General features: G+C 43.6%; 1 protein-coding gene across 3 annotated transcripts in view; it reads left to right on the top strand.

Annotated features, from left to right (window-relative positions):
• St3gal5 (ST3 beta-galactoside alpha-2,3-sialyltransferase 5) overlaps positions 1 to 15,240 on the top strand; it is a 72,033-nt gene extending 56,793 nt beyond the window's left edge. For 2 of the 3 annotated variants that reach the window (XM_045153350.1, XM_045153351.1), the window contains exons 4-7: positions 689 to 1,032; positions 6,272 to 6,458; positions 8,645 to 8,803; positions 13,851 to 15,240. In XM_045153350.1, the coding sequence (XP_045009285.1) occupies positions 689 to 1,032; positions 6,272 to 6,458; positions 8,645 to 8,803; positions 13,851 to 14,099 (939 nt within the window). In that variant the 3' untranslated portion in view covers positions 14,100 to 15,240. The remainder of the gene's footprint in view (positions 1 to 688; positions 1,033 to 6,271; positions 6,459 to 8,644; positions 8,804 to 13,850) is intronic. The other variant, XM_045153352.1, reaches the window with a different exon arrangement.
• Positions 15,241 to 24,646: the final 9,406 nt, after the last annotated feature.

Genomic DNA, 24,646 nt, shown 5'->3' on the forward strand with positions numbered 1-24,646 from the left:
CATCCCAGCCTTAACCACTTTGAAATGTGCATTTGACAGTGCTTAGGTATACTCACTCTCCTGTGAAATATGCTCCAAGACTTTCTCATCTTGCAGAACTGAACTCTACCCATTAAACAAGCCCCCTTCTCCTCTCCTTAGTCCCTGGCCCCCTCCACTCCACTTTGTGCTTTTACGAATCTGACTGCCTTAGGTACTGCACATGATTGAAGTCATAGTTTGTCTTTTTGCGGCTGGTTTATTTCACTTTGCAAAATGTCCTCAAATGTTATCCATCTTATAGCATGGGTCGTCAGACTGTTATGAAACGTGCAATACTAAACTCTTTTTTAGACTTGGGGAGTTGATCAGCATTTCATTATGTATCCCAGGCTGTCCTTAAGCTGATAGCTCTGGCTAGCTTCAAACTTTTCACCCCAAATTTATTTGTGTAATGTTAGGTCACAAGCGGGAGGTAGGAGTCCCTTATGCTGTCCTTATAAACTCTTGCACTTTCTGCCCTTACCATGTAATGCTGCCACATTTCTTCCTGTCTCTGAGCATGAACTAATCTTAAAAGGCAAATGTTCCACATTAAAGGACAATAACAAGGGAGCCACCTCAGAAATCACAGAACAGCGTGTCATCTGTACAGGAGCATTTCTGATGGAGAGGTTTCTAAGCCTGTCTCGGTGTTGTTCCCTTCTAGAGAGCTCAGAGATATGCACAGCAAGTGTTGCAGAAGGAATGTCGACCCAAGTTCGCGAAGATGGCAATGGCCCTGTTATTTGAGCAAAAATACAGCATGGACTTGGCGCCCTTCGTGCAAAAGGTCCCCAGAGCCAGCAAAGCTGAGAACAAATATGACCCTCCTTTTGGATTCTGGAAGTTCTCCAGTAAAGTCCAGAGCCTTTTGGACATTCTGCCTGAGCACGACTTTCCGGAGCACTTAGGAGCCAAGCACTGCAGGCGCTGCGTGGTTATTGGGAATGGGGGAATCTTGCGTGGACTAGAGCTGGGCCATGCCCTCAACCAGTTCGATGTAGTGATAAGGTACCTACGTTCAAAACCAACCGTTCTCCTCTAGAATTTGCTCTAGTGCTCTGGGTCAAGGCAGCTCTTGGGACAATGAGGGGTACTAGAATCTTTTCAGAGTCCTTGCCTCAAGGGACTTAATTATCTGAGATACCTAAACACAACACACAATGACCAAATGCCCCAGACTGTGTAGTACTAAACTTAATTTGAGGAGTGTGCTGTGGACCACAGTCACTAGCAAAGGCTCCAAAGAGTGGGACATTTGGAAGAATGAGAGGGTCCAGGTGAACCAACAGAGCAGGAACTCTGTGAGGCAGGGTGACAGGACACAGTGGGAGTGTGATGATGGGGGGACATGTGGCTTTGAGAGGCAACACTGGCCAGAATAGAAAGCCCACAGGAAGCAGTGGACAACTGCCTTAGATTCTTTTGGCTTAAATGTTTAAAAATTGTTTTTCTTGGGCTGGAGAGGTGGCTTAGCAGTTAAGTGCTTACCTGTGAAGCCTAAGGACCCCAGTTTGAGGCTCGATTCCCCAGGACCCATGTTAGCCAATGCACAAGGGACGCATGCATCTGGAGTTCATTTGCAGTGGCTGGTGGCCCTGGCGTGCCCATTCTCTCTCTCTCTCTCTCTCTCTCTCCCTCCCTCCTCCCCCCCCTTTCTGCCTCTTTCTCTCTGTCTGTCACTCTCAAATAAATAAATAAAAATAAACAAAAATATTAAAAAATTATTTTTCTAGCTTGTGGTTGGAGCTCAGTGGTAGAACATTTACTTACCATGCATGAGGCTCTGGGTTCAGTAGTTCAGTGCTTAGCACAGCAAAATTAATTAATTAATTAATTGAAGATGTTTTCAATAGTAAAGAGAAAAGATACTCATTTACTAAAGATAGAAAAAACGTGCAAGAAAAAAAGAAAGAAGCACTCATAGAAAACTAACCGTTTTCTCTTTTCCATGTCTATTCTGGACATGTTCCGAGTGCGCTTGTGCATCTGTGAGGAGTGTCTGAGGTTATTAAATATTCATAGAGGGCATCCTAAGTTATTTAGTGATTCTGCTGCTAGACATGTGCAATGTTTCCATCTTCTTTTTATTGTGAAAATGCTTTTTATATTCTTATTCACGTATCTCTGTCCAGCTCTGATTATTTCTTTAGGGTACTTATTTAAAGTAGAATCCTTGGCTCCAAGACATGGGACTGTTTTGCAGACCCTTGATAGAGCACAGTAAGTTTACTGTCCCTATCCTAGGAATGGTGAGAAATGGATCCTAATTCAGTCCATCTGGTAAAAGTACATGGTGGGTGGGAGGGTAAGAATAAAGCCTGGATTCAGAGATGTCAGAATGACCATGTGAAGTTATCTGGGATGGCACACAGAAATTAGAAATAGTGACAGAATAACTCTGTGAGGCATATTGAGAAAGCTTGAAAACTTTATTTTTGTGGGGGTAGGGGGATTCAAGGTAAGGTTTCACTCTAGTCCAGGCTGACCTGGAATTCACTGCAGAGTCTCAGGGTGGCCTCAAACTCACAGTGTTCCTCCTACCTCCACCTCCCGGCTTTTTAGGCTTTTTTTTTTTTTTTTTTTTTTTTAACTAATGTCAAGAGACACCAAGATTTCTGGTCAGGGAGTCCAAGGTATTTGTGGAACTGCTGTCAGAACTAGAGTAGTGAAGAAAAATCTCTAGTTAGGTAGGGGCAGTGACAAAATTCATGTTACCCATTTTGATCCTAAAAATGTTCTCTTTGTAATTTGGGACAACTACCCTATGCCTTTGTTTTCTCATCTATAAAGTGGAAATAATGACAGCTTATCTGTTGCAGGATTCCTGTGGAGGCAGAGTGCACTGGCGGGTGTAAATCGCTTAAAACTGTGGCAGGGCTGCAGTAGCAGCAGCTCAGTAAACCCATAGCTACTTTTGGAGAGTGCATGAAGCCGGGGATGGGGGGGTGGGGGGGAGAGATTTTAGAAAAGATAGGCATTTGAAAGAGCCAAGCAAGCTGGGTGTGGTGGCACACGCCTTTAATCCCAGCACTTGGGAGGCAGAGGTAGGAGGATTGCCATGAGTTCCAGGCCACCCTAAGACTATATAGTGAATTCTAGGTCAGCCTGAGCTAGAATGAGACCCTACCTCGAAAAACTAAAAAAAAAAAAGAAAGAAAAAGAAAAAAGAAAGAAAGAAAAAGAGCCAAGCAGAAGAAATAGGGAAGAACTGAGTTTGAAACAAAAGGGGAATTGCAGGCTACTGAGAGCAGGAGTGGTTTACAGTGTGAGGCTCCACATGGCCCCAGGGCAGCAGGGTGGCAGCATGTAACAGCTGCCAGTCCCTGGGTGCTTTCTGATGCCTGCCATCATAAGCTTGTGTCATAGAAAAATACCCTAAAAGTATTACAGGATCCAAGGTCCAATATGGTCCTAAAAACTACAAGGTTTAGAGGCTTCTAGGCCCTTGTCTCTGGCCCTGTTTGAGCAGATAAATGACCCACCCTTGTACAGGCAGCACTTGGAGGAGGTAAGGCTAAGACCCCCACATTCACGTAGCGGTAGGACGGGGCTGTGGAGAGCCAGTGTTCGAATTTTGTGCCTTGAGATCTAGGAGAGAGACAGCTGGGAGAGGAGGTGGCATATGACACTTCAGAGGGGAGACAGGTGAGTTCTGGATAGGAGTCACATCTAGTGGGGGACAGGCTAGTACAGCTGGGAAGGCCCAGGGATGGCTGGTCCAGGCTTGGGTGTGAGGACTTAAAGCATAGGGACTGGGAGGAGGCCACTAGACACTAGACACAGGAGAATGGCAACTGAGACTCAGTGTAGGGAAACATTGGTTAAGAAGCTTTTTTTATTTTCATAATGTTTAGATTTCAACCCATTCCAAATACACCAGAAACGAGGCAGGAATTGTACAAAGAATTCCCACTTACCGTTCTTCCAGATTCCTTAGTTGATTACATTTTATCCCATTTTTTCCTGTCATTTTCTCTTTATTCAAGTGTACCTTACCTCACAAATGGCTTCCTCTTGGTAAACCAGTTGGTCATAGTTGAAAAAAGTATTGTAAAAAATGCATTGAGCTGGGCATGGTGGCGCACCCCTTTAATCCACTCAGGAAGCTGAGGTAGGAGGATTGCCATGAGCTCAAGGCCTCCCTGAGAAAATTCCAGGTCAGCCTAGACTAGAGTGAGACTCTGCCTCAAAAAAAATCAAAAAGAAAGAAAAAAAAAAAAGCTTTAAACCCACCTAACCTGTTCAGCATCCTAGCTGGGTCACAGCACAAGGTGCTAGTCATTCCTCTCAAGATCACATGAATGGCAGAAGTGTGACTGTTGCTCAATCTCATAACAAAATTTGCCACATCATTAGCCTAAGGGAAAAAAATCAAAATCCGAAATTCAGAGTCAGTTTCCTTTTTTTTTGGGGGGGGGGGTTGTTATTGTAACATGCTGTGGGTTTTTTGTTGTTTTGTTTGTTTTTGGTTTTTCAGGGTAGGGATTTCCTCTAGTTCAGGCTGGCCTGAAATTCACTATGTAGTCTCAGGCTGGCTTTGAACTCACAGTGATCCTCCTACCTCTGCCTCCCCAATGCTGGGATTAAAGGTGTGCACCACCACACCTGGCCAGAGTCAGTTTTCTACTGAACACATTGGTGGCATGTCATCATAATGTTGAAAAATGTTAAGGTGAACACCAAAAGTCAGAAACCACCTGTACTGTTACTCTTTTCAGTACCCTTGAAAGTTATACGGAGCAAACCCTAAATCTATCAGCATGCATTCCCTAAGAACAAGGCACAATACTCAGAATTAAGACACTTATGCCACACAATGATTGTATTAATTCATTACTTTAACATAGACCCGATGTACAGACTTGAATCACATTTTGCCATTTATCCCAATTATGTCCTTTAGTTTAAAAAAGAGAAGAAAAGAAATCTGGTCCAGGGTCATGCTTCTGCATTTAGTTGTCATGTCCAGCAATCTGTTTTAATGACCAGGGGTTAGAAGTGGCCATGCAATAGAAAAGAAGGGTTGCACACAGGTGTGATAATACATGAGAAGAAAAAGACTTGTTTTTGTTGTTGTTATTATTTTTTTTTATTATTTCTTGATATTTCAAAACAGTGTAACTGGCTGGGCACAGTGACAGAATCCTGTAATCCTACTTACTCACAGGCTTTGAAATTCTGGCAAGAACTTTTAATTGAAGTAAATGGGACATTTTCATGGAAACTTCACTGAGATCCAGAAAATGTCCAAAATGTAATATTCTTAGATTGCCTTAAAATATCTGGACAGGATGGAATTCTTTTTTTTTTTTACTTAAACTTTTTATTGAGAACTCCCATAAGTATAGACAATAAACCATGATAATTCTCTCCCATACCTCCATTCTTCCCCTCTCAAATCCACCCCCAATTGAATCCCTTCTTCTTTCTAATTAGTCCTTTTACATCGATGTCATCTATGATCTTTTCCTCCTGTTACGAAGATTTTGTGTAGATAGTGTCAGGTACTCCAAGGTCATGAACACTCAGGCCACTTTTTGTACCTGGAATACAGCATTGTAAGCAGTCCTACCCTTCTTTTGACTCTTCTGCCACATCTTCTGCAATAGACCCTGAGTCTTGGAGGGTGTGATAGAGATGTTTCAGTGCTGAACACTCCTCTGTCATTTTTTCTCAGCATTTTGGTGATTTTTAGTTACCCCATTGGTCACTGCCATCTGAAAAGGGAAGTTTGTCTAACCAGAAGTGAGTAGTAGTAATAAATGGGCATAAACACTATAAAGTGCTTACAAGGCAGTTTGGTGGGCATAATATATGCATTTAGCCAGATAACAGCCGGCATTACTCCCATAGGGCTTGTAACCTCCCCAGCCATAAGCTTTTGACTAGGTTTTCAGTACCAGACATGAATTCCCTCCTGTGGAGCAGACCTCCAGTCCAAGTAGAGAGTGGTTGGTTTCCCCCATAACAGACATGCCGCTATTGCACAGTTGGCATATTTGGCCTGGCTGGTCCAAAGACGAAATTCTTAAATTGACAGTTTAGGGTTATATTTGTTTTTTCCATCATGAACTGAGGGCTGTGTCCATCCAGTACTCAGGAGAGAAATGTGTGGGTTATCAGGCTGCTGGGAGGGAGGCCTACCCCAACCACATCCTAACCTATAGCTATTGGGTTGCTGCATGCTACGATAAGATACTTGATGGCTGGCTTTGTCAGCATGTCTTCTTCCTTTTCATTTGAATAGGCTAAACAGTGCACCAGTGGAGGGATATTCCCAGGATGTTGGAAATAAAACTACTATAAGGATGACCTATCCAGAAGGTGCACCACTGTCTGATGTTGAATATTATGCCAATGACTTGTTCGTTGCTGTTTTATTTAAGAGTGTTGATTTCAACTGGCTTCAAGCAATGGTAAAAAATGAAACCCTGGTAAGCACTAGAAATTCAGCTGTCAAGTGGGCCCTAGTAAAAAGTGACAGAGTTTCAAACTGTAATTATGCAATGTTATTTTTAAGCACATTCAGTGGAATGCGTATTATTGTGTTGGCTTTCAAATGATAGCCACCTTTTCAGAAATCTTCACAGAACTCTTGGCTACAAATTGCTTTCAGAACCTAATTAATAATTAGTTTGTGTGGGCTGGTGAGATAACTAAGCAGTTAAAGGCACTTGCTTGCAAAGCTGCTAGCCCAGGTTTGAAAGCAATTGTCTGGAGTTTGTTTGCAGCAGCAGAAAGCCCTGGTATACCCATACATGTGTGTGTGCACATACACACACACACACACACACACACACACATGCATACATTTTCTCTTTCTCATACACGCTCACTCTTGCAAATGAATAAATAAGAATATATATGTGTATATATATATATGTATGTATGTGTATATATATATTTTTTATTTTTTCAAGGTAGGGTCTCACTCCAGCCCAAGCTGTCCTGGAATCACCATGTCATCTCAGGGTGGCCTTGAACTCATGGCAATCCTCCTACCTCTGCCTCCCAAGTGCTGAGATTAAAGGCATGCACCACCATACTCAGCTAAGAATATATTTATTTATTTATATATTTGAGAGTGGTAGACAGAGAGAGAAAGAGACAGAGAAAGAGAGAGAATGGGTGCACCAGGGCCTCTAGCTGCTGCAAATGAATTCCAGATGCATGCACCACCTTGTGCATCTGGCTTATGTGGGTCCTGGGGAATTGAGCCTTGAACCGGGTTCCTTAGGCTTCACAGGCAAGCGCTTAACTGCTATCTCTCCAACCCTAAGAATATTTTTTAATTATTTTGTGAAGCCAGGTGTGATGGCACATGCCTGTAATCCCAACACTTAATAGGTAGGAGCAAGAGGATCAGGAATTCAAGACCATCCTCAGCTACATTGCATTTTTGAGGCCACCCTGGACTAAATGTGACCCTGCCTCAAAATAACGCAACAATTAAAAGTAGACATGAGAGTTATGGTCATTACCTAAAGGAACAACAACTTCAGGACCACGGTTTGTTTTACGGAGGTTGAGCAGCACCTTATTCTCAGTGTGGAGCTGATGGCTTTTGGTTAGTTTCAGAAGTGAGATTTGTTTGGATTTTTGTTGAACATATTCAAGAGAATATATATATAACATCCCAAGTACATTCTCCAAAATGACTTAGTATTGGTCCTATTATTGGAATACATGCAAAGCATTCAGAGGAGATGGCTCTCATCTAGTCATATTCCTGTTGGTAGTCTTCACAATAATGGATTACATTACTTTGTAGTATGGACATAAATTCCAGAGCTCAGTTATCAAGCTGATCACAAATAGCTGTGTACAAAACTATAAGAACATGCTGGGCATGGTGACGCACACCTTTATCCCAGCACTCGAGAGGCAGAGGTAGGAGGATCGCCAAGAATTTGAGGCCACCCTGAGACTACAAAGTGAATTCCAGGTCAGCCTGGGCTAGAGTGAGACCCTGCCTAGAAAACAAACAAACAACAAAACTATGAGAACATACTACACTTGTCACATATCCTCTATGTGATGGAGGATTTACATCTCCAGAGCTGGGTTCTGTGCAGGTTACTGTGGTCTTCTGGGTTTTCCATTAGGTAGAAGGTCTAACAGAAAAATGAGGTTCAGAGGTGGCTTGCAGTCAATCAGTTGCCAAGCAACTTTATGACCTAGGAAATAAAGTCAGCTGACAGAGGCTGCAAGGTAAAGTACCCATCTGCCAGGGCATGCACATAACTTAATGTTCACAAGTTGAACTATTAACTTGGCTTCCCCTGGGAAAATAATGGTCATAGATTTTAAAAACAACCCCCAAAAAGTGGCTTCCTAACTGAAGCCGCGTTTCCCAGAGAAATTTGTTCCTCCAGCAAACAAACTAGTCTTAGACTTCTCTTCTTGTCCAGTGCCACCTTTGTAAAGTGAATCTTCCGGGACTTTTGTGAGTGATTGAGGCACGTGCATTTCCCTGCGTCCAAATGACCATACTTTAGGATATGGGGTATGAAGCTGGGTGGCCTTTGTGTAACTCACGGTGATTGCTTTCTCCCTCTCTGCTGACAGGATAACTGTGTTAAATATTCCTAATGATCACTTGCTTGCTTGCTTTCCTTAGCCATTTTGGGTGCGACTCTTCTTCTGGAAACAGGTGGCAGAAAAAATCCCACTTCAGCCAAAACACTTCAGGATCCTGAATCCAGTTATTATCAAAGAAACTGCCTTTGACATCCTTCAGTACTCAGAACCTCAGTCAAGATTCTGGGGCCAAGATAAGGTATTTTTGTTAGCTGTTTCTGTGGCTGAGGGGAGATGTGTTCAAATGTTCTATGTGCTCAGCTGTGTACCCAGACTCCTTTCCAGTGGTGAAGCCTTGCCACAGATTAGAAACTCTGTGTGCATTTATCATTCCACACTGTGGGGCCAGGGATCCTCAGGGTCTACTTAGCCTTCTCCCTCTGGGCTTCTGCTCTTTAGTGTAGCGGGCACTTATGCCACTGAGATTTTAATTATAATCATTTTAAAAATACTTTCTTATTTATTTATTTAACAGAGAAAGAGGGGGAGAGAGAGAGAGACAATGGGCACACCAGGCCCCCCAGCCACTGCAAATGAACTCCAGACACGTGCACCCCCTGTGCATCTGGCTAACATGGGTCCTGGGGAATCGAACCTGGGTCCTTTGGCTTTGCAGGCAAACACCTTAACTGTTAAGCCATCTTTCCAGCCCTTAACTAAAGTATTCTTAATCCAGGACCCCATTTAACTGCAGATTGCTAAAAGGTACTTTGTTAGTCTGTAAAAAAGTTCTTCATGTTTTAACTCTATGAGCTTTTCAGGTAAAAATTGGTACTTATCAACACTTTATAAATGATGGTAAAAGAAGTCAGTCTTCTAGAACAGTGCCTTTCAGTTGTTGCTTGGGCCTCAGTTAGTTGGTCAGAGTTAGGGAAGTTTCAGACTTCCCGGGGGTTTATGTTACAACCTGACTTGAGAGCCTTTGTGCTCTTAGGCTGCACACTGAGTCATCTTCATCCTCTAATTAGCATGTGCTTCATGGTGGGGAGGGCAGAGATACCTATAACTTGTGGCCTGATGACCTGAAAAGCTAGATCTGTGTCTCTGAAACTTGTAAGACCTTTAGGGAAATATTTCATAGCATAATTTAACACATGTGTGACAGGAAACATGCCTAAAATACAAAGAGCTCTCACTAGATCTGGAAGACAATGATGAACCAGAAAGGAGGAACAATGGAATTAAGACTTAAAAATTAGGCTAGGTGTGGTAGTGCATGCCTTTAGTCCAGCCCTTGGGACACAGAGGTAGGCCTAGGACTACATAGTGAATTGTAGGTCAGCCTGAGTTAGAGACCCTACCTTAAAAAAAAAAAAACAAAACAAAACTTAAAAATTAAACAGACATTTGACAACAGAAGAAAGTAAAATAACCCAAAAAAAGATAAAATATTCACTGTCACCAGTAATTAAGGTAGTAAATATAGTAAGTAAGTAAGATAGAACCACCATAACTTTTTAAAAAATATTTTTTAAAATTTATTTGACAGAGAAAGAGGGAGGGAGGGGGAGAGAGAGAGAATGGGCGTGCCAGGGCCTCCAGCCACTGCAGACAAACTCCAGATGCACGCGCCCCCTTCTGCATCTGGCTAACGTGGGTCATGGGGAATCGAACCTGGGTCCTTTGGCTTTGCAGGCAAACACCTAAACTGCTAAGCCATCCCTCCACCACACAGTGACTTTTTTTACCCACTTTTTATGGTTTTGGGCTTTTGAGACTATGTATCCCCTCCCTGTTGACCAGGAATTCTCTGTGTAGACCAGACCAGCCTTGAACTTGCAGTTATCCTCGTGCCTCTGCCTCCCAGTGCTGGGATTACAAACATAATCACACTGAGTTTTGTTTTCCTACTTTCTAGCAAAATTTTAAAAGTTTACCAGTGTCCTTATTTGGCAGGAATGTAGGGAGGGTAAGTCGATCCTTTACTTGTAGGTGAGCCTAGCAGTCAGTATGCATTATTTTAAAACATGGGTTGTCGTAGTTGAGTGGCACACACTGTAATCCTGTGAGGCAGAATGGTTATAAAGTCAAGGCCAGAGTGAGAACCTGTCACAAAAGGAATGAATAGTCTTTAACCCAGCATATATGCCCTTCTGGCAAGAAGGAAGTATGACCTCAGGAGGCATTTTGTACCAGTGACATAATTTGGGGAGTTTCTTGTCATTTCTGAGCTCCCTTCACAGATTTACTCCATGAACTGTTGGTTTCACATACTTTCCCCAAACATGCGTTGTGGGTCCCCTGTGTGCAGGGTGCCCTATGACGTGCTGGAGACAGAACAGTGCCTCGCAGCTCTGCAGGATGGCATGGCAAAGCTTTGCTGGTGCTCACTTCTCCTGGTTTCTCTTTCAACATTCAGAATGGCCCTGGGGTGCCTTTGTAACCAGTGAGGGGGCTGCTGAGAGAGATAGAAAGACACAAAGCAGAAAGAGATTTAATAATTGGTGGGATCCATGGAGGTTCCCTGAGCTACCTGAATCTATAAGCTCACATGGGAGCATGATTCATCCAATTTAGAGAAAAAGAACATATTTTATGGAAGCTACAGGCTCAAGTAAGATGCATTAAAAGGTGGTATATTTACATGTCAAAAACTAAACAAGGGCTGGAGAGATGGCTTAGCAGTTAAGCACTTGCCTGTGAAGCCTAAGGACCCCGGTTTGAGGCTTGATTCCCCAGGACCCATGTTAGCCAGATGCACAAGGGGGCAGACACGTCTGGAGCTCGTTTGCAGTGGCTGGAGGCCCTGGTGTGCCCATTCTCCCTCTCTCTCCCTCTCTCTCTCCCTCTTTCTCTCTGTCACTCTCAAATAAGTAAGTAAAAATTAAAAAAAAAAAAAAAAAAAAGAAAGAAGAAACAAAAAATACTTCAGGTTGAACATCCCTGATCTGAAGATACAAAATCTAAAACTCTTACAGCAGTAACAGTATATCACAAGTGAAAATTTCAATCAAAATGCAAGGCATATTTGAAAGAAGAATACCATGTTTAGACTTGGCTCTATTCCAAGAGTATCTGAAAATCTTGGAGTCCCAAGCACTTCAGATAAGCCATGCTGAACTTGTGACTAAATCAGCAATAGCTTTCAGGGAAGACAGCTAAGGGCTGTTTGTATTTTTCCTGTGCTGGCTGTACCCAAGACCAAGGTACACATCCAGAAGGCACAGTGCCAGAGTTGCACACCCCAGAAGGCATGTCAAGATACAAGGCAGATAGAGGAATGCTGGCATAGTAAGAATACAAAACCAGTTGGGCATTGGGCCTGCTAGGTCAGAGTCAACAGGATATTTTTTTAAAGGAGCAATTATTGCTAGGCAGGGTAGCATTGCCTGTAAGCCATCATTGGGGAGATCGAGGCAGGGGGATCAGGGAATTGAAGCTAGCCTGAGCTATATGGCAAGACCCTTTCTGAAAAAAAGCAAGCAGACAAACTAATTAATTTAAAAAAAATTAAGTCACAGCCCAGGAGATAGTTTCATTCGTAAAGTGCTTGCCTTATAAGCATGAGGACCTGCGTTCAATCCCCAGAACCCACATAAAAATGCAAGTTATGTGGTACTCACTTGTAATCCCAGCACTGGGGAGGTAGAGGTAGGCAGATCCCTAGAGTGCACTGGACAGCCAATCCAGCCTAACTGGTAAGTTTCATGCCAGTGGGAGACCTTGTCTCAAAAAGATAGCATTCCTGAGGTGGTCCTCTGGCCTCCTCACACATGTGTATGCACACACATATAAAAAATAGAATTAGAGCTGGAGAGATGGCTTAGCAGTTAAGTGCTTGCCTGTGGAGCCTAAGGACCCCAGTTCAAGGCTCAGTTCCCCAGGACCCACATAAGCCAGATGCACAAGGGTGCACATCCCTCTGGAGTTCATTTGTAATGGCTGGAGGCCCTGATGCGCCCATTCTGTCTCTCTCTTTATCTGCCTCTTTTTCTCTCTCTCACTCTCAAATAAAAAATAGAATTAAAGTATCAAAAAGGAACAAACATTAAAGTCCACGATTTCTACTTATTCAATCAGGGTGAAAAAGAAAAATCGTGGGGCTGGAGAGATGGTTTAGCAGTTAAGGCAAAGCCAAAGGATCCCGATTCTACTCTCCAGGACCCACGTAAGCCAGATGCACAAGGGGGCACAAGCATCTGGAGTTTCTTTGCAGTGGCTAGAGGCTCTCTCCCTCCCTCTTTCTCTCCCTCTCAAATAAATTAATAAAATACATTTTTAAAAACTGGCTTAGCAGCTGTGTAACTGCAAATGTTCTGGAAATGTTGGTGGCCAGAAAAACAAATGGTGGGACATAGCTGCAGGATGGATGTAAGAGAACTGCGGACTCTCCATACTTAGGGAAAACACGTCTCATAGGAGAGATGGGCTCCGAAGCTATGCCCTGGGAAGGACCGTGGAAGGTCCTATTTCTGAGGAGCAGGCATCATAGACCTTTGTCATACATGAAAAGAAATAAGCTTGCTTGAAGGCTCTGTCCATCATGAAGAAGTTTAGAGGGAAGAAGCTTTAGAAAGAACACCTTTTATTTTTGTTTTTTTATTTTATAGTTTTTAGAGGCAAGCTCTCACTCTAGCTCAAGCTGACCTGGATTTCACTATGTCGTCTCAGGGTGGTCTCGAACTCATGGCGATCCTCCTACCTCTGCCTTGTGAGTGCTGGGATGCGCCACCGCACTTAGCTCAAAACACCTTTTAACCTGATAACCTGATAACCTGAAAACCTGTTAGACAACCTTTTGAGGGAATATTTAAAAATGCTTCTATCACAAACCATGGTTTTGGTCTGCTTTGGGTTTTGTTTTTTGAGACCATCTCACGCTGCAGCCCAGACTGGCCTCAAACTCGTGGCAGTCCCCTTGCCTTGGGCCTTCTAAGTATGAAGTGGCTCAGAGATCATGCTTTAGAATTGAGATTTCTTAGCTGGACACGCCTTTAATGCCAGCACTTCGGAAGCAGAGATAGGAGGATCACCGTGAGTTCAAGGCCACCCTGAGACGACACAGTGAATTCCAGGTCAGCCTGGACTAGAGTGAAACCCTACCTCCAAAAACCAAAACAACAACAACAAAAATAAAAAAATTAGAATTGAGATTTCCTAACTTGAATGGAGTTAGACTTTGGTTTCTGTGTATACAAAGTTCCAGCCCCAGTGCAGCGCGTATGATTGTATAGGACATTCAGTTACCTGCACAACAGTGAATTGCACTGCAACTTTTTGTTTAAACCGTGGTCGTTGTTTTTCAGAATATACCCACGATTGGTGTCATTGCCATTGTCTTAGCCACACATCTGTGTGATGAAGTCAGCTTGGCAGGATTCGGATATGACCTCAGTCAACCCCGAACACCTTTGCACTACTTTGACAATCAGTGCATGAGCGCCATGAACTGGCAGGTCATGCACAATGTGACCACAGAGACCAAGTTCCTCCTGAAGCTGATCAAAGAGGGCGTGGTAAAAGACCTCAGTGGGGGCATCCACTGTGGATTCTGAGCATAGCAAGGCCCACTCGGCAATGTGCTGGGACCCCAGGACTGTTCTATGCAGCCTTCTGGTCAGACGGAAGATACTTTGAAATGCAGCTGGTGTTTTTAACTTTTCACTTGAAAACAAAAAAAGTTTAGCCTTCCCACTTCTTCCTATTTATTTTGAAGTCAGTGTTTGGTTTTGCACATTTTATAAGGTAAGAAAGGAATGGGAAACTTTTCAAAGAGAATCTATGGAATGATGTTTTATTGTATCTGAAGAGAGTAATTTAATGTGTAAAAGTTCTGCACGTCACATAGCCGGTGATGGAGTGGAAGGAGAGGGGGTTCTGCTCCCTTGGTGGTGACCTGCTTCTGCTTTCTGCTGCTCTTTGCGGAGTTGGTGGCAGGTGCTTCCTGGACGCTGAGCTCCATCTAAACTACTGGCAGCTGCACCTGCACGAGACCTGGGCCAGCTGGACAAGTTCATGGCTCTTCACTATTCGTCTGCCCTGTCAGAGTCTCACAGGAATTAGCCAGGGGAACAGTCCTGGAGATTGCTGGTGGGGGCAGGGCAGAGACAAGAAGGCTCAAGTCTACTGAAAACTCTGAGTCTTTGTTGGGCTACAGAAATCAGTCTTCCTAGCAAGACAGTTTTTGAACTTCTTGAGACTTTACAGGGTTTTTTGTTTGTCTGGTTTCTTTTTTTTGCTACCATGTCAAAGCACCTAACTCTTTTTTTTAAGATGTTCTGCTAAAGCCGGGCGTGGTGGCGCATGCCTTTAATCCCAGCACTTGGGAAGCAGAGGTAGGAGGATCACTGTGAGTTCAAGGCCACCCTGAGACTACAAAGTGAATTCCAGGTCAGCCTGAGCTAGAGTGAGACCCTACCTCGGGGGAAAAAAAAAAAATGTTCTGCTATCTGTCTGAGATAACTTACCAAAATAACAAAACCACCATTATCCAGGGTTATGGAGGAATGCAGGCTTCCAAGGAACAATCACATTTTCTGAAGCACTAAAATGAAATCCTCCCACTGTTGTAAATTAACTTATTTTAAAAAAAAATTGTGAATGCCAGCATGACAAAAGTGTGGACCAGGCAATGTGCTGGTCAAAAAGAAGAGGTTAGACAGAAATGAAATAAAGAATAAAATCTGCCAGACATGCTGACACATGCCTTTTATCCCAGCACTTGGGAGGTCGAGGTAGGATTGCCATGGGTTTGAAGCTACCCTGAGACTATGAATTTCAGGTCAGCCTGGCCTACAGTGAGACCCTACCTCAAAAAAAAAATAAAGGAATAAAAATTTTTGAGGATCCCGGTTGTCTAATTGATTTGAGTGCGCATGAGTGCTCATTCATTCACTCACTTTAGGAAACTTGTCTTTAGTTATGTGCAGAGTGGCCCTTGCTGTGAATGTGTAGTGAGAGATAGAGTTGGGGTGCCTTATTCTGCAGGCCGCTTGGTAAAAGCCAGGGATCCCTCTTAGGAGGTGGGAGGTGTCTGCTGCCTCTTCTCCAGGCTCAGCTTCTGTCTCGTCTTGGCTTGGTCTCTAGTGTCAGAAAGTCTGCACTTGTCTTTCTGCTTCCTGCCCATCTCTGCTGTGCTTTTTGTTCTCCAGCCCTGTTCCTGCTTAGCCTCCCTTGCTCTCATTCCCTACTGCCCTCCACCTCCAGGGAAGCTTGTGCCCAAGACATCTAACATCTGCTTCCTTCGCATGGGTAGGTGGGGCAGCAAGGGGCAGGTCATGGCATTTGACAAGAGTCCCGGCCATCTCTCTATCTCCAGGACTCGAGGCCCACCTCAGGCTGATCATAAGTCTTTTCATGCATATGTGGGTTTTGGATTCTACTCCATAACATACTATTTGTTTGAAATGTCAGAAACTGTTTTAAAAATTGTCACTAGATATCTGACTTCATTTTGAAAACACCCAGGAAGATGGTACATGTTTTCTGTGGGGCTCAGATAAGGAGGAGGTGACACCACACAGTCCCAGCCCAGGGGCTAAAGAAGCATATATAAATACACACGCACACACACACACAAACACACGCACACATGCCTCTCTACATACATAGAATCACTGGATCATTGATTTTTAGGCAGAATGTACAAAATGTTGAATGACTTTTAGATATGTTAGTTTTTCCTAAAGAGACTATACTGTCCAGGAACCTGGGATGGCCTTGGAAAAATGCTTTGAGGGCCTGGGATGAGTGACTCATATTTGGAGACAAAGATGAACTTGGATCTTACAAAACAATGATATGTATTCTAGGTAAGCCATTGGTTTCTTCAGTGCTCCTTTGGAGAAAATGGAAGGCAATGTCTGGTTCCCTAGGTCATGGCGTGGGGCGGGGGGGGGGGGTAGCTGGAGCTCACCATTTGTTGGCCCCAAGAGATGAACTACTTTTGCCTGGCCATTTTGGGGTGTGTGTGTGTGTTGCTTGCATACATGTATACGTGTTGGTATGTTTGTGGGTGCATGTATATAGAGGCCAGAGGTTGACATCTGGGATCTTCCTCAGTCACTCTCCACCTTAAATTTTTGAGACAGGGTCTCATTGAATCTATAGCTTACTGATTTGGGTAGACACTGATACCCAGATATTCCCCAATGTTAAGATTACAGACAGCTACTGTCATGTCCAGCATTTTATGTAAGTGCTAGGGGTCCAAACACAGGTCTTCATGCTTGCAGAGCAAGCACTTTACCCACTGAACTAGCTTCCTAGCCAAAGACCACTCTATGACTGGACTACTTTTATTGAATGAGGGCTCTTGGTCACCAGTAGTTTGGATGGCAGATGTGGCCATTTAACAACAGCATCAAGCAATAATCAGTCCATGGTCTTTTTTTTTTTGCTTTTTCGAGGTAGGGTCTCACTCTAGCCCAGGCTGACCTGGAATTCACTATGGTGTCTCAAGGTGGCCTTGAACTCACAGCGATCCTCCTACCTTTGCCTCCCAAATGCTGGGATTAAAGGTATGCACCACCACGCCCAGCCAGTCCATAGTCTTAAGTCACTAAAAGGTTTTCGAAAAAACCAAGGATCATTTTGATTTGGCTACATTGCACCACTGATCCCTCATAAGATATCCAGGTCATCATAGAATTTGCCTTTTGTGCTGGAGAGATGGCTTAGCAGTTAAGCGCTTGTCTGTGAAGCCTAAGGACTCCTGTTCGAGGCTTGATTCCCCAGGACCCACGTTAGCTATACACAAGGAGGCGCACACGACTGGAGTTCATTTGCAGTGACTGGAGGCCCTGGTGCACCCATTCTCTCCCTCCCTCTCTCTCTCTCTCTCTGCCTCTTTCTCTCTCTGTCTGTTGCTCCCAAATAAATAAAAATAAACAAAAAAAATTTTAAGAATTTTGCCTTTTTACATTTCTCAGGAGAACCTTTTAGGCCAGTGTATTACTTTTCTCATTTCTGTGACAAAAGCAACTTGAGGAAGGAGGGGTTTATTTTGGCTCATGATGTAAGGGTGCAGGCTGTCCTGGTGGGGAAGGCATGGCAGCAATAGCTTTTAGCAGCTGGTCAGGAAGCAGGGACAGATAGATGGATGCTGGTACTCAGCTTGCTTTCTTTTTTTTGTTTTTTTTTTGTTTTGTTTTTTTTTGTTTTTCGAGGTAACGTCTCACATTCAGGCTGACCTGGAATTCACTATGTAGTCTCAGGGTAGCCTTGAACTCTCGGCAATCCTCCTACCTCTGCCTCCCAAGTGCTGGGATTGAAGGCGTGCACCACCACTCCAGGCTTGCTTTCTCATTTTTATCACACCCAGAACTCCCCCATGGAATGGTACTGCCCACATTTACATAGATCTTCCCCCCTCAATTAACCCAATCTAGAAGTTCCCTCATAAGTATGCCTGGGGCATTGTCTCCTAGGTGTTTTTACACAGCATGGGTTTGTGTTCATGAAGCCACATACTTACCATTACCTGCAACTTGCACTTAATGGAAGACTGAGCTAAACTGAGATGGGTTAAACATACATGCATAAATGTTGACTAAAAATTAGTGTTCTCCAGAATCACAGTGAGGTCTTGCTACTTTAAATCCCTTTATCTGAATGATTGGATCTTCCTAACTCCAAATATTAAGTTCATTCAGCAAAGAGGAAACACATCCATATTAGCATGATGGGATTCAACTACCAAAACAATGCACTCTTAGCTACTTGCTGAGCAACACATTTTAGGGCTGGAGCTGTAGATAGTTGGTAGAGCGCTTGACTAGCATACAACCCAGGGTTTGATCTATTAGAGGACATATATTCAAACTACTACATTTTGCCCCTGGCCTCTAATGAACTTAGGACCATCTCACATTGCAAATTGTATGTAGTCCAAAGGTCCCATATTCTTTGTTAGCCTTAAGATAGTCTCTTAACCGTAAGTCCTTTAAAAATCACAGAATAAACGTTTCTATAGTTAAAAGGCATAATAAAGGGGGAACAGACCAATGTAAATTCAACAACCATTAGGCACTTCATAAACCACATGGTGGTGTGTGTCTATGATCCCAGCACTCAGGAAGTGGAGGCAAGAGGATCAGAAATTTAAGGTCATATTCAGTTGCACAGCCAGTTTGCAGCCAGCCTAACTTACACGAGGCCTTTTATATATATATGTATGTATGTATGTATATGTATATGTGTGTGTATATATATATGTGTGTGTGTGTATATATATATATGTATGTATATATAGAGATGGCTTCTATATTATATGTATATAATATATACATATATAGATGGTTGAACAGATGATAGATATAAAATAAATGAAGATGGCTGGGGAGATAGCTCAGTGGATGTTTGGAAGAAAACTTATTTTTGAGAGAGAAAGGCAGATAGAGACCAGGTGCACCAGGGCCTCCATCCAGTATGAATGAACTTCAGATGCTTTCTCCACGTTGCGCATCTGGCTCGTGGATACTGGGGAATCCCTTGAACCCGGGTACTTAGGCTCCATAGGCAAGTGCTTAAACCACTAAGCCAAATCACCAACCCTGAGAAGAATTTTTCGTTTTCTTTTCCCGCTCTCTTCCCCTGTAGTAAGCCTCACCTGGGATGAAGTTCTAGACCAGGTGCAGATACAGAGGAAGAGATTTATTTGAAGAAGCTTATAGATCTAGGGGAAGTTCCATAATGGCAGAAGAGGCTGGCCTGCTTTCACAGATCCAAGCAGAGAAAGAAAAAGCTACAAGCCACCACAAGCAAACAAACAAACTTTAATAACTCCAGACAAAGCTCCAGCACTTTGCATATCTTTAGATTGGAGTTCCAAATCCACCCCACACCTTAGGGCTGGACCCTAGGATCTGCTCAGTGACATCTCCTCCAACCAGGTGGCTGCAGATCTAAATTACAATCTTTAGTAAAATCCTGACTATATTGAGGGCCATGCATTCAAACTACCACATCCCCTTGTGCCCTCCTCTCCAATTTATCCTCCTTTCTGCTTTCATGCTAATGCTACATGTTTCCTTTTGTTCTTTTCCCTCTTTCTTATCACCTCTTGCTCCCCTCTTATGGTCTCCTTTATACTTTTTTTTTAATGTTTATTTATTTCCTTGACAGAGAGAAAGAGGTAGAGAGAGAGAGAGAATGGGCACACCAGGGCTTCCAGCCTCTGCAAACGAGCTCCAGACATGTGCGCCCCCTTGTGCACCTGGCTTACATGGGTCCTGGGGAATCGAACCTGGGTCCTTTGGCTTTGCAGGCAAGCACCTTAACCGTTAAGCCATCCCTCCAGCCCATCCTTTATACTTTTTTATTTATGAGAGTGAGGCAGGGGAGAGAATTGGCACACTGGAACTTCGAACCACTGCAAATGAGCTCCAGACAAGTGCACCACCTTGTGCATCCAGCTTACATGGGTTCTGGGGAATCAAACTTGGGTCCTTAGGCTTCTTAGGCAAGCACCTTAACTCTTAAACCATCTCTCCAGCCCTGGTCTCTTTTCTTGATTAACCCATATGCAGTCTTCCCTCCCCTTGTTTAATACATGCAAACATTAAAAGTTAAGATCCACATATGAGAGACAACATGAGACATTTTTGTTTTTATAAGCTTGGGTTATCTCACTGTCATAGTCCTCTCCACACTGTTGGGATGAACCTCCAAGCAAGACACAGTTTATGGAAGGAATGGGATTTATTTCAGGCTTACAGATCCAGGGGAAGTTCCATAATGGTGGAAGAAGCTGGCTCCGTTTCCCAGGTCGATAGAGAAAAACCACCACAAGCAAGCACATTTGGGACCCTGGGAAGAGCTCAAGTACTCTGTACCTTTAGGCTGGAATTCAGATCTGCCCCTAGTGACATCCACCCCCCACACACACAGCAGGAGTCTATCTGCTAGGGACAGAAGCTGTAAACTCAGTTTTACTAACACCAAAGTCTATTAGAGGACATATATTCAAACGACTACATTTTGCTCCTAGCCCCTAATGGATTTATGACCATCTCACATTGCAAATTGTATGTAGTCCAAAGGTCCCATAGTCTTTGTTAGTCTTAAGATTGTCTCTTAACTGTAAGTCCTATAAAATCACAGAGTAAACATTTCTAAAGTTAAAGGGCATAGCAAGGAGAGAACAGACCAGTGTAAATTCAACAACCACTAGGCAAACAAACACCTGCAGTTTAAGTCTATCTTGCAATTCTCCATGTTTTTTAATTCTGCCCCTCCAGATGGTCTTAGTAGTCGGGGAACACTTCCATGCCAAGCCAACAGTACTCCATGGTGGCCATTGTACACTGTTGGTCTTTCTAAAACATCTTTGGGTCTCCATTCAAGCCATGGTCCATCTTCCAGTGACATCACCAGTCTGGGTCATCACACCCTGCCTCACCTGTGACTCAGTAGCAGCTCCTGGAACCATGTACACCTCATGACTCACCCCATATTTTTTCTGCTTCTGAGTCCAATACTACATGTATAGGACACAGCCATGTTGTTAATTCAGGGAGGAAATAAATCATAACCTTGAAGATCAGGTTCCTTTATTTCAGTCATGTCCTTTCAAAAAAGGTTACATTTTTACCATTTACTCTTACCTCATGCATCCTTTTCATTGTTTCAATGTAAAGCATTTGTGTCATCTTCCTTAAGATTGTTAATGTGTTTTACAATAACACCTTTAGCAACTTAAAACCAGCCTCTGTGCCAATAAATTTAAACTTGTTTAAATTTCTCCAATTTAAAATCTTATATCGCTCAGTCCATATCTTTAGCCAAGAACATCAGTCCATTACAAATTTAACCATGATCAAACTCTGGGCCTGAGCAGCAGAAATGCAGCCAGCCCTTATGCCAATAGCCCAGTTCCAACAAAGTTCTCTGCAGTCTTTCCTTCTTAGAAGGTTTATAATCAAAGTCTCCAAATGAAATTCCTTGTGCACTTAGAAGTTTCAAACTCTCCCCAAAATAGTCCATAAAGCTTGGCTTGCCACTCCACTTGCATCATCAGGCCCAAGTACTAAATCCATTTCCCTTCCTCCAGAATAAAAGTTCCAAAAGACTAAAATCCACATGGTCAGATTTATCATGCACAAACACCCCACTTCTGGTACCAATTTCTGTCATAGTCGGCTCCATGCTGCTGGGATGATCCTCCAAACAGGACACAGTTTATGGAAGGATCAGGATTGATTACAGGCTTATAGATCCAGGGGAAGTTCCATAATGGCTGATGAGGCTGCCCCCCTTTACCAAATCCACACAAAGAAAAACCACCAACAGCACCACAAGCAAGCACAGTGGGGACCCCAGGCAAAGTTCAAGCACTCTGCTTACCTTTAGGCTGGAATTCAGATCCACCCCCAATTACACCCTTCCCCCAGGCAGGAGTCTGCCTGCTAGGAGCAGAAGCTGTAAACTCAATAACAGCCCAGTCTGTTACAGAACATATATACAAACTACCACACTCAGTATAATTCTGTCAAGTTCCATCCATTTTCTTGTAATTTCCTAACTTCACTTCTCTCTACAGCTGAATTATAACTCTGCAGTGTATAGAGTTACTCTTTGATTCCATATAGTAAGCCCTTGCCCAATGCAAGGTTGAATGAAGTATCATTAACTTTTCCCACCCCACTTCTGCCTATAGCTGATGGGTGTCACTTTTGCCTGCAGACTTTTCCTGTATTGTGTGCTCCGTGATTCCAGGGGACTTAGCTAAGGACAGGTTAGAAAAGTCAGATCTTTTGTCCTTCCACTAAACTTCCCAGACTGCCAGTATGGCCACTGTTCATCACACAGGAGACTGCTGGAATGAGAAACCAGCTGGCCAACCTCTGGCTTCACGAGCAAGCATTTCCTTTCATGTGTGTGAACATAACCTGACATGTCTCATCTGTTCCAAGGACCCTGCCCATTCAGTAGTAGGCCAGATGTCCTGGTTTTGCTTCTGGATCATGTGCTCACCTTGTTTATCATCCACTTCTCCCTAGGGACTTGTTTTATGCTTTCAGAAGATTTAAAATGTTTAGTCACTTTCAATGGTATCCAGCCCTCTTCCATCTCAGCCTGAAGCTACTTCAAAGTGTTTCTAGGTCTTTCCCCAGACTTCTGAACAAAAAGGCCAGTTTATTAGATCTTTCCCTTTCTTCTGTCTGCCCCACTCTCCCTTACTCACTTCCCATACTGTATGGTTTGGTTCTCTTTCCCCAGCCAGAAAGACTCCTTCCTCTTCAGGAAGAGGGAAGGTTTCGGATGATGGCCCTGTGGAGATTAGAAGTCCACAGATTAGAAGTCCACAGCCCTGTTCCTATTTGTTAGAGTCCCAACTTCTTTCAGAAACAGAACTGTCCTTTTCATTGTCCAATCTTGAGTAAGGACTATTTAATACTGACATGTAAAACAGAAAGAAGAAACACTTATTTAGATCAATTTTCATTCCTATAGTCTGTATGGTGCCTCTGAATAAAAGAGAGAAGTGAATGCCAGGCATGGCAGCACACGCCTTTAATCCCAGCGCTTGGGAGGCAGAGGTAGGAGGATCGCCATGAGTTCGAGGCTACCCTGAGACTACATAGTGAATTCCAGGTCAGCCTGGACTAAAGCAAGACACTACCTCAAAAAAAACAACAAAAAAAGGTGACTTAAGCAGAGCCTGGTGGTACACACTTTTAATCCCAGCGCCTGGGAGTCTGAGGCAGAAGGATCACTGAGAGTTCAAGGCTAGCATGGACTACAGAATGAGTTCCAGGTCAACCTGGGCTAGAGTGAGAGAGTTTGCCTAAAAGGAAAAAGAAAAACAGTCCAAAGACAGAGAGAGAGAGGTGACTTCCTTAGTGACACAAACTTGCATCCCAGTAACCCAGCAGCTGTCCCACCAGGTATTAGAAAATTCAAACTTCATGAATGTGGACTGATGCAACTCATTTCAAGAGAGAAGAGGGTAAGAAAAAAAAAAAAAAGAAAGAAAGAAAAAAGAATAAAAAATAAAATTAAAAAAGAGAGAAGAGGGAAAACTGGGCATGGTGGCGCACGCCTTTAATCCCAGCACTCAGGAGGTAGAGGTAGGAGGACCGCCGTGAGTTTGAAGCCACCCTGAGACTCTGTAGTGAATTCCAGGCCAGCCTGGGCTAGAGTGAAACCCTTCCTCAAAAAACAGAAGAAGAGGGAAATGGCTTGACATATTTGTCCTAGAGGCCACACCAAAGGGTGTCCAAAGAATGGCATGCTGGCAGCTTATCGCCCAGAATCCTGTGTTCTGTCCATCTTATTGTCTGGTTTGAATCTGCCTGTCCCCACCTGAGAGTGTTCTGACTGGGCCAGAACAAAACCCCTGTGAGATCTGTCTATGGAGAATATACCTCCCATTTCCCAAAACTGGGAACTAAAATGAAACCCAGTGATGGCTACATTTGTGTATTTGAGAGAGAGAAAGAGGCTAATAGAGAGGGAATGAGCATGCCAGGACCTCCTGCCACTGCAGACAAATTCCAAACACCTGCTCTACTTTGTGCCTCTGGCTTCACATGAGTACTGGGGAATGGAACCCTGGGCATCAGACTTTGCAAGCAAGCGCCCTTAACCACTGAGTCATTTCCCCAGCTCTGCTTTATTTTCACACACACTCAATGTACCAGATCCTGGCATTCAGAAGTGACTGTGTGTGGAGGCCCTTCTACATGACGTCCACCTCTCCTGCTCGGGCTGCTCCTCTCAGCAGGCCATCTGTTAGGAAGGCCCTATGTGCAAACTCGCAGAACAGAGGAGGCCCTGCTCCCAGTTCCAGACAGACACTCCCCCGGGGATGCATCTTAATACCTAGCAGGGCTGCCTCAGAGACTCTACTCTGGAGCTCCTCGTACTAGCCCGTGTTCGACTCAGTCAGAATGGCCACCATTAGGCCCCGCGACCTTAAAATCACCATGAAGTCCTATGTAGCTTGTGAACAATATGAATTCTGGACTCAGGCTTACTATTCTAGAACTTCCTTTTTTTTTTTTTTTTTTTTTTTTTTTTTTTTTTTGGTTTTCCAAGTAGGGTCTCACTCTAGCTCAGGCTGACCTGGAATTCACTACGTAGTCTCAGGGTGGCCTTG

The sequence above is a fragment of the Jaculus jaculus genome, chromosome 6 (assembly GCF_020740685.1).
Source record: "Jaculus jaculus isolate mJacJac1 chromosome 6, mJacJac1.mat.Y.cur, whole genome shotgun sequence".
NCBI classification, from domain to species: Eukaryota; Metazoa; Chordata; class Mammalia; order Rodentia; family Dipodidae; genus Jaculus; species Jaculus jaculus.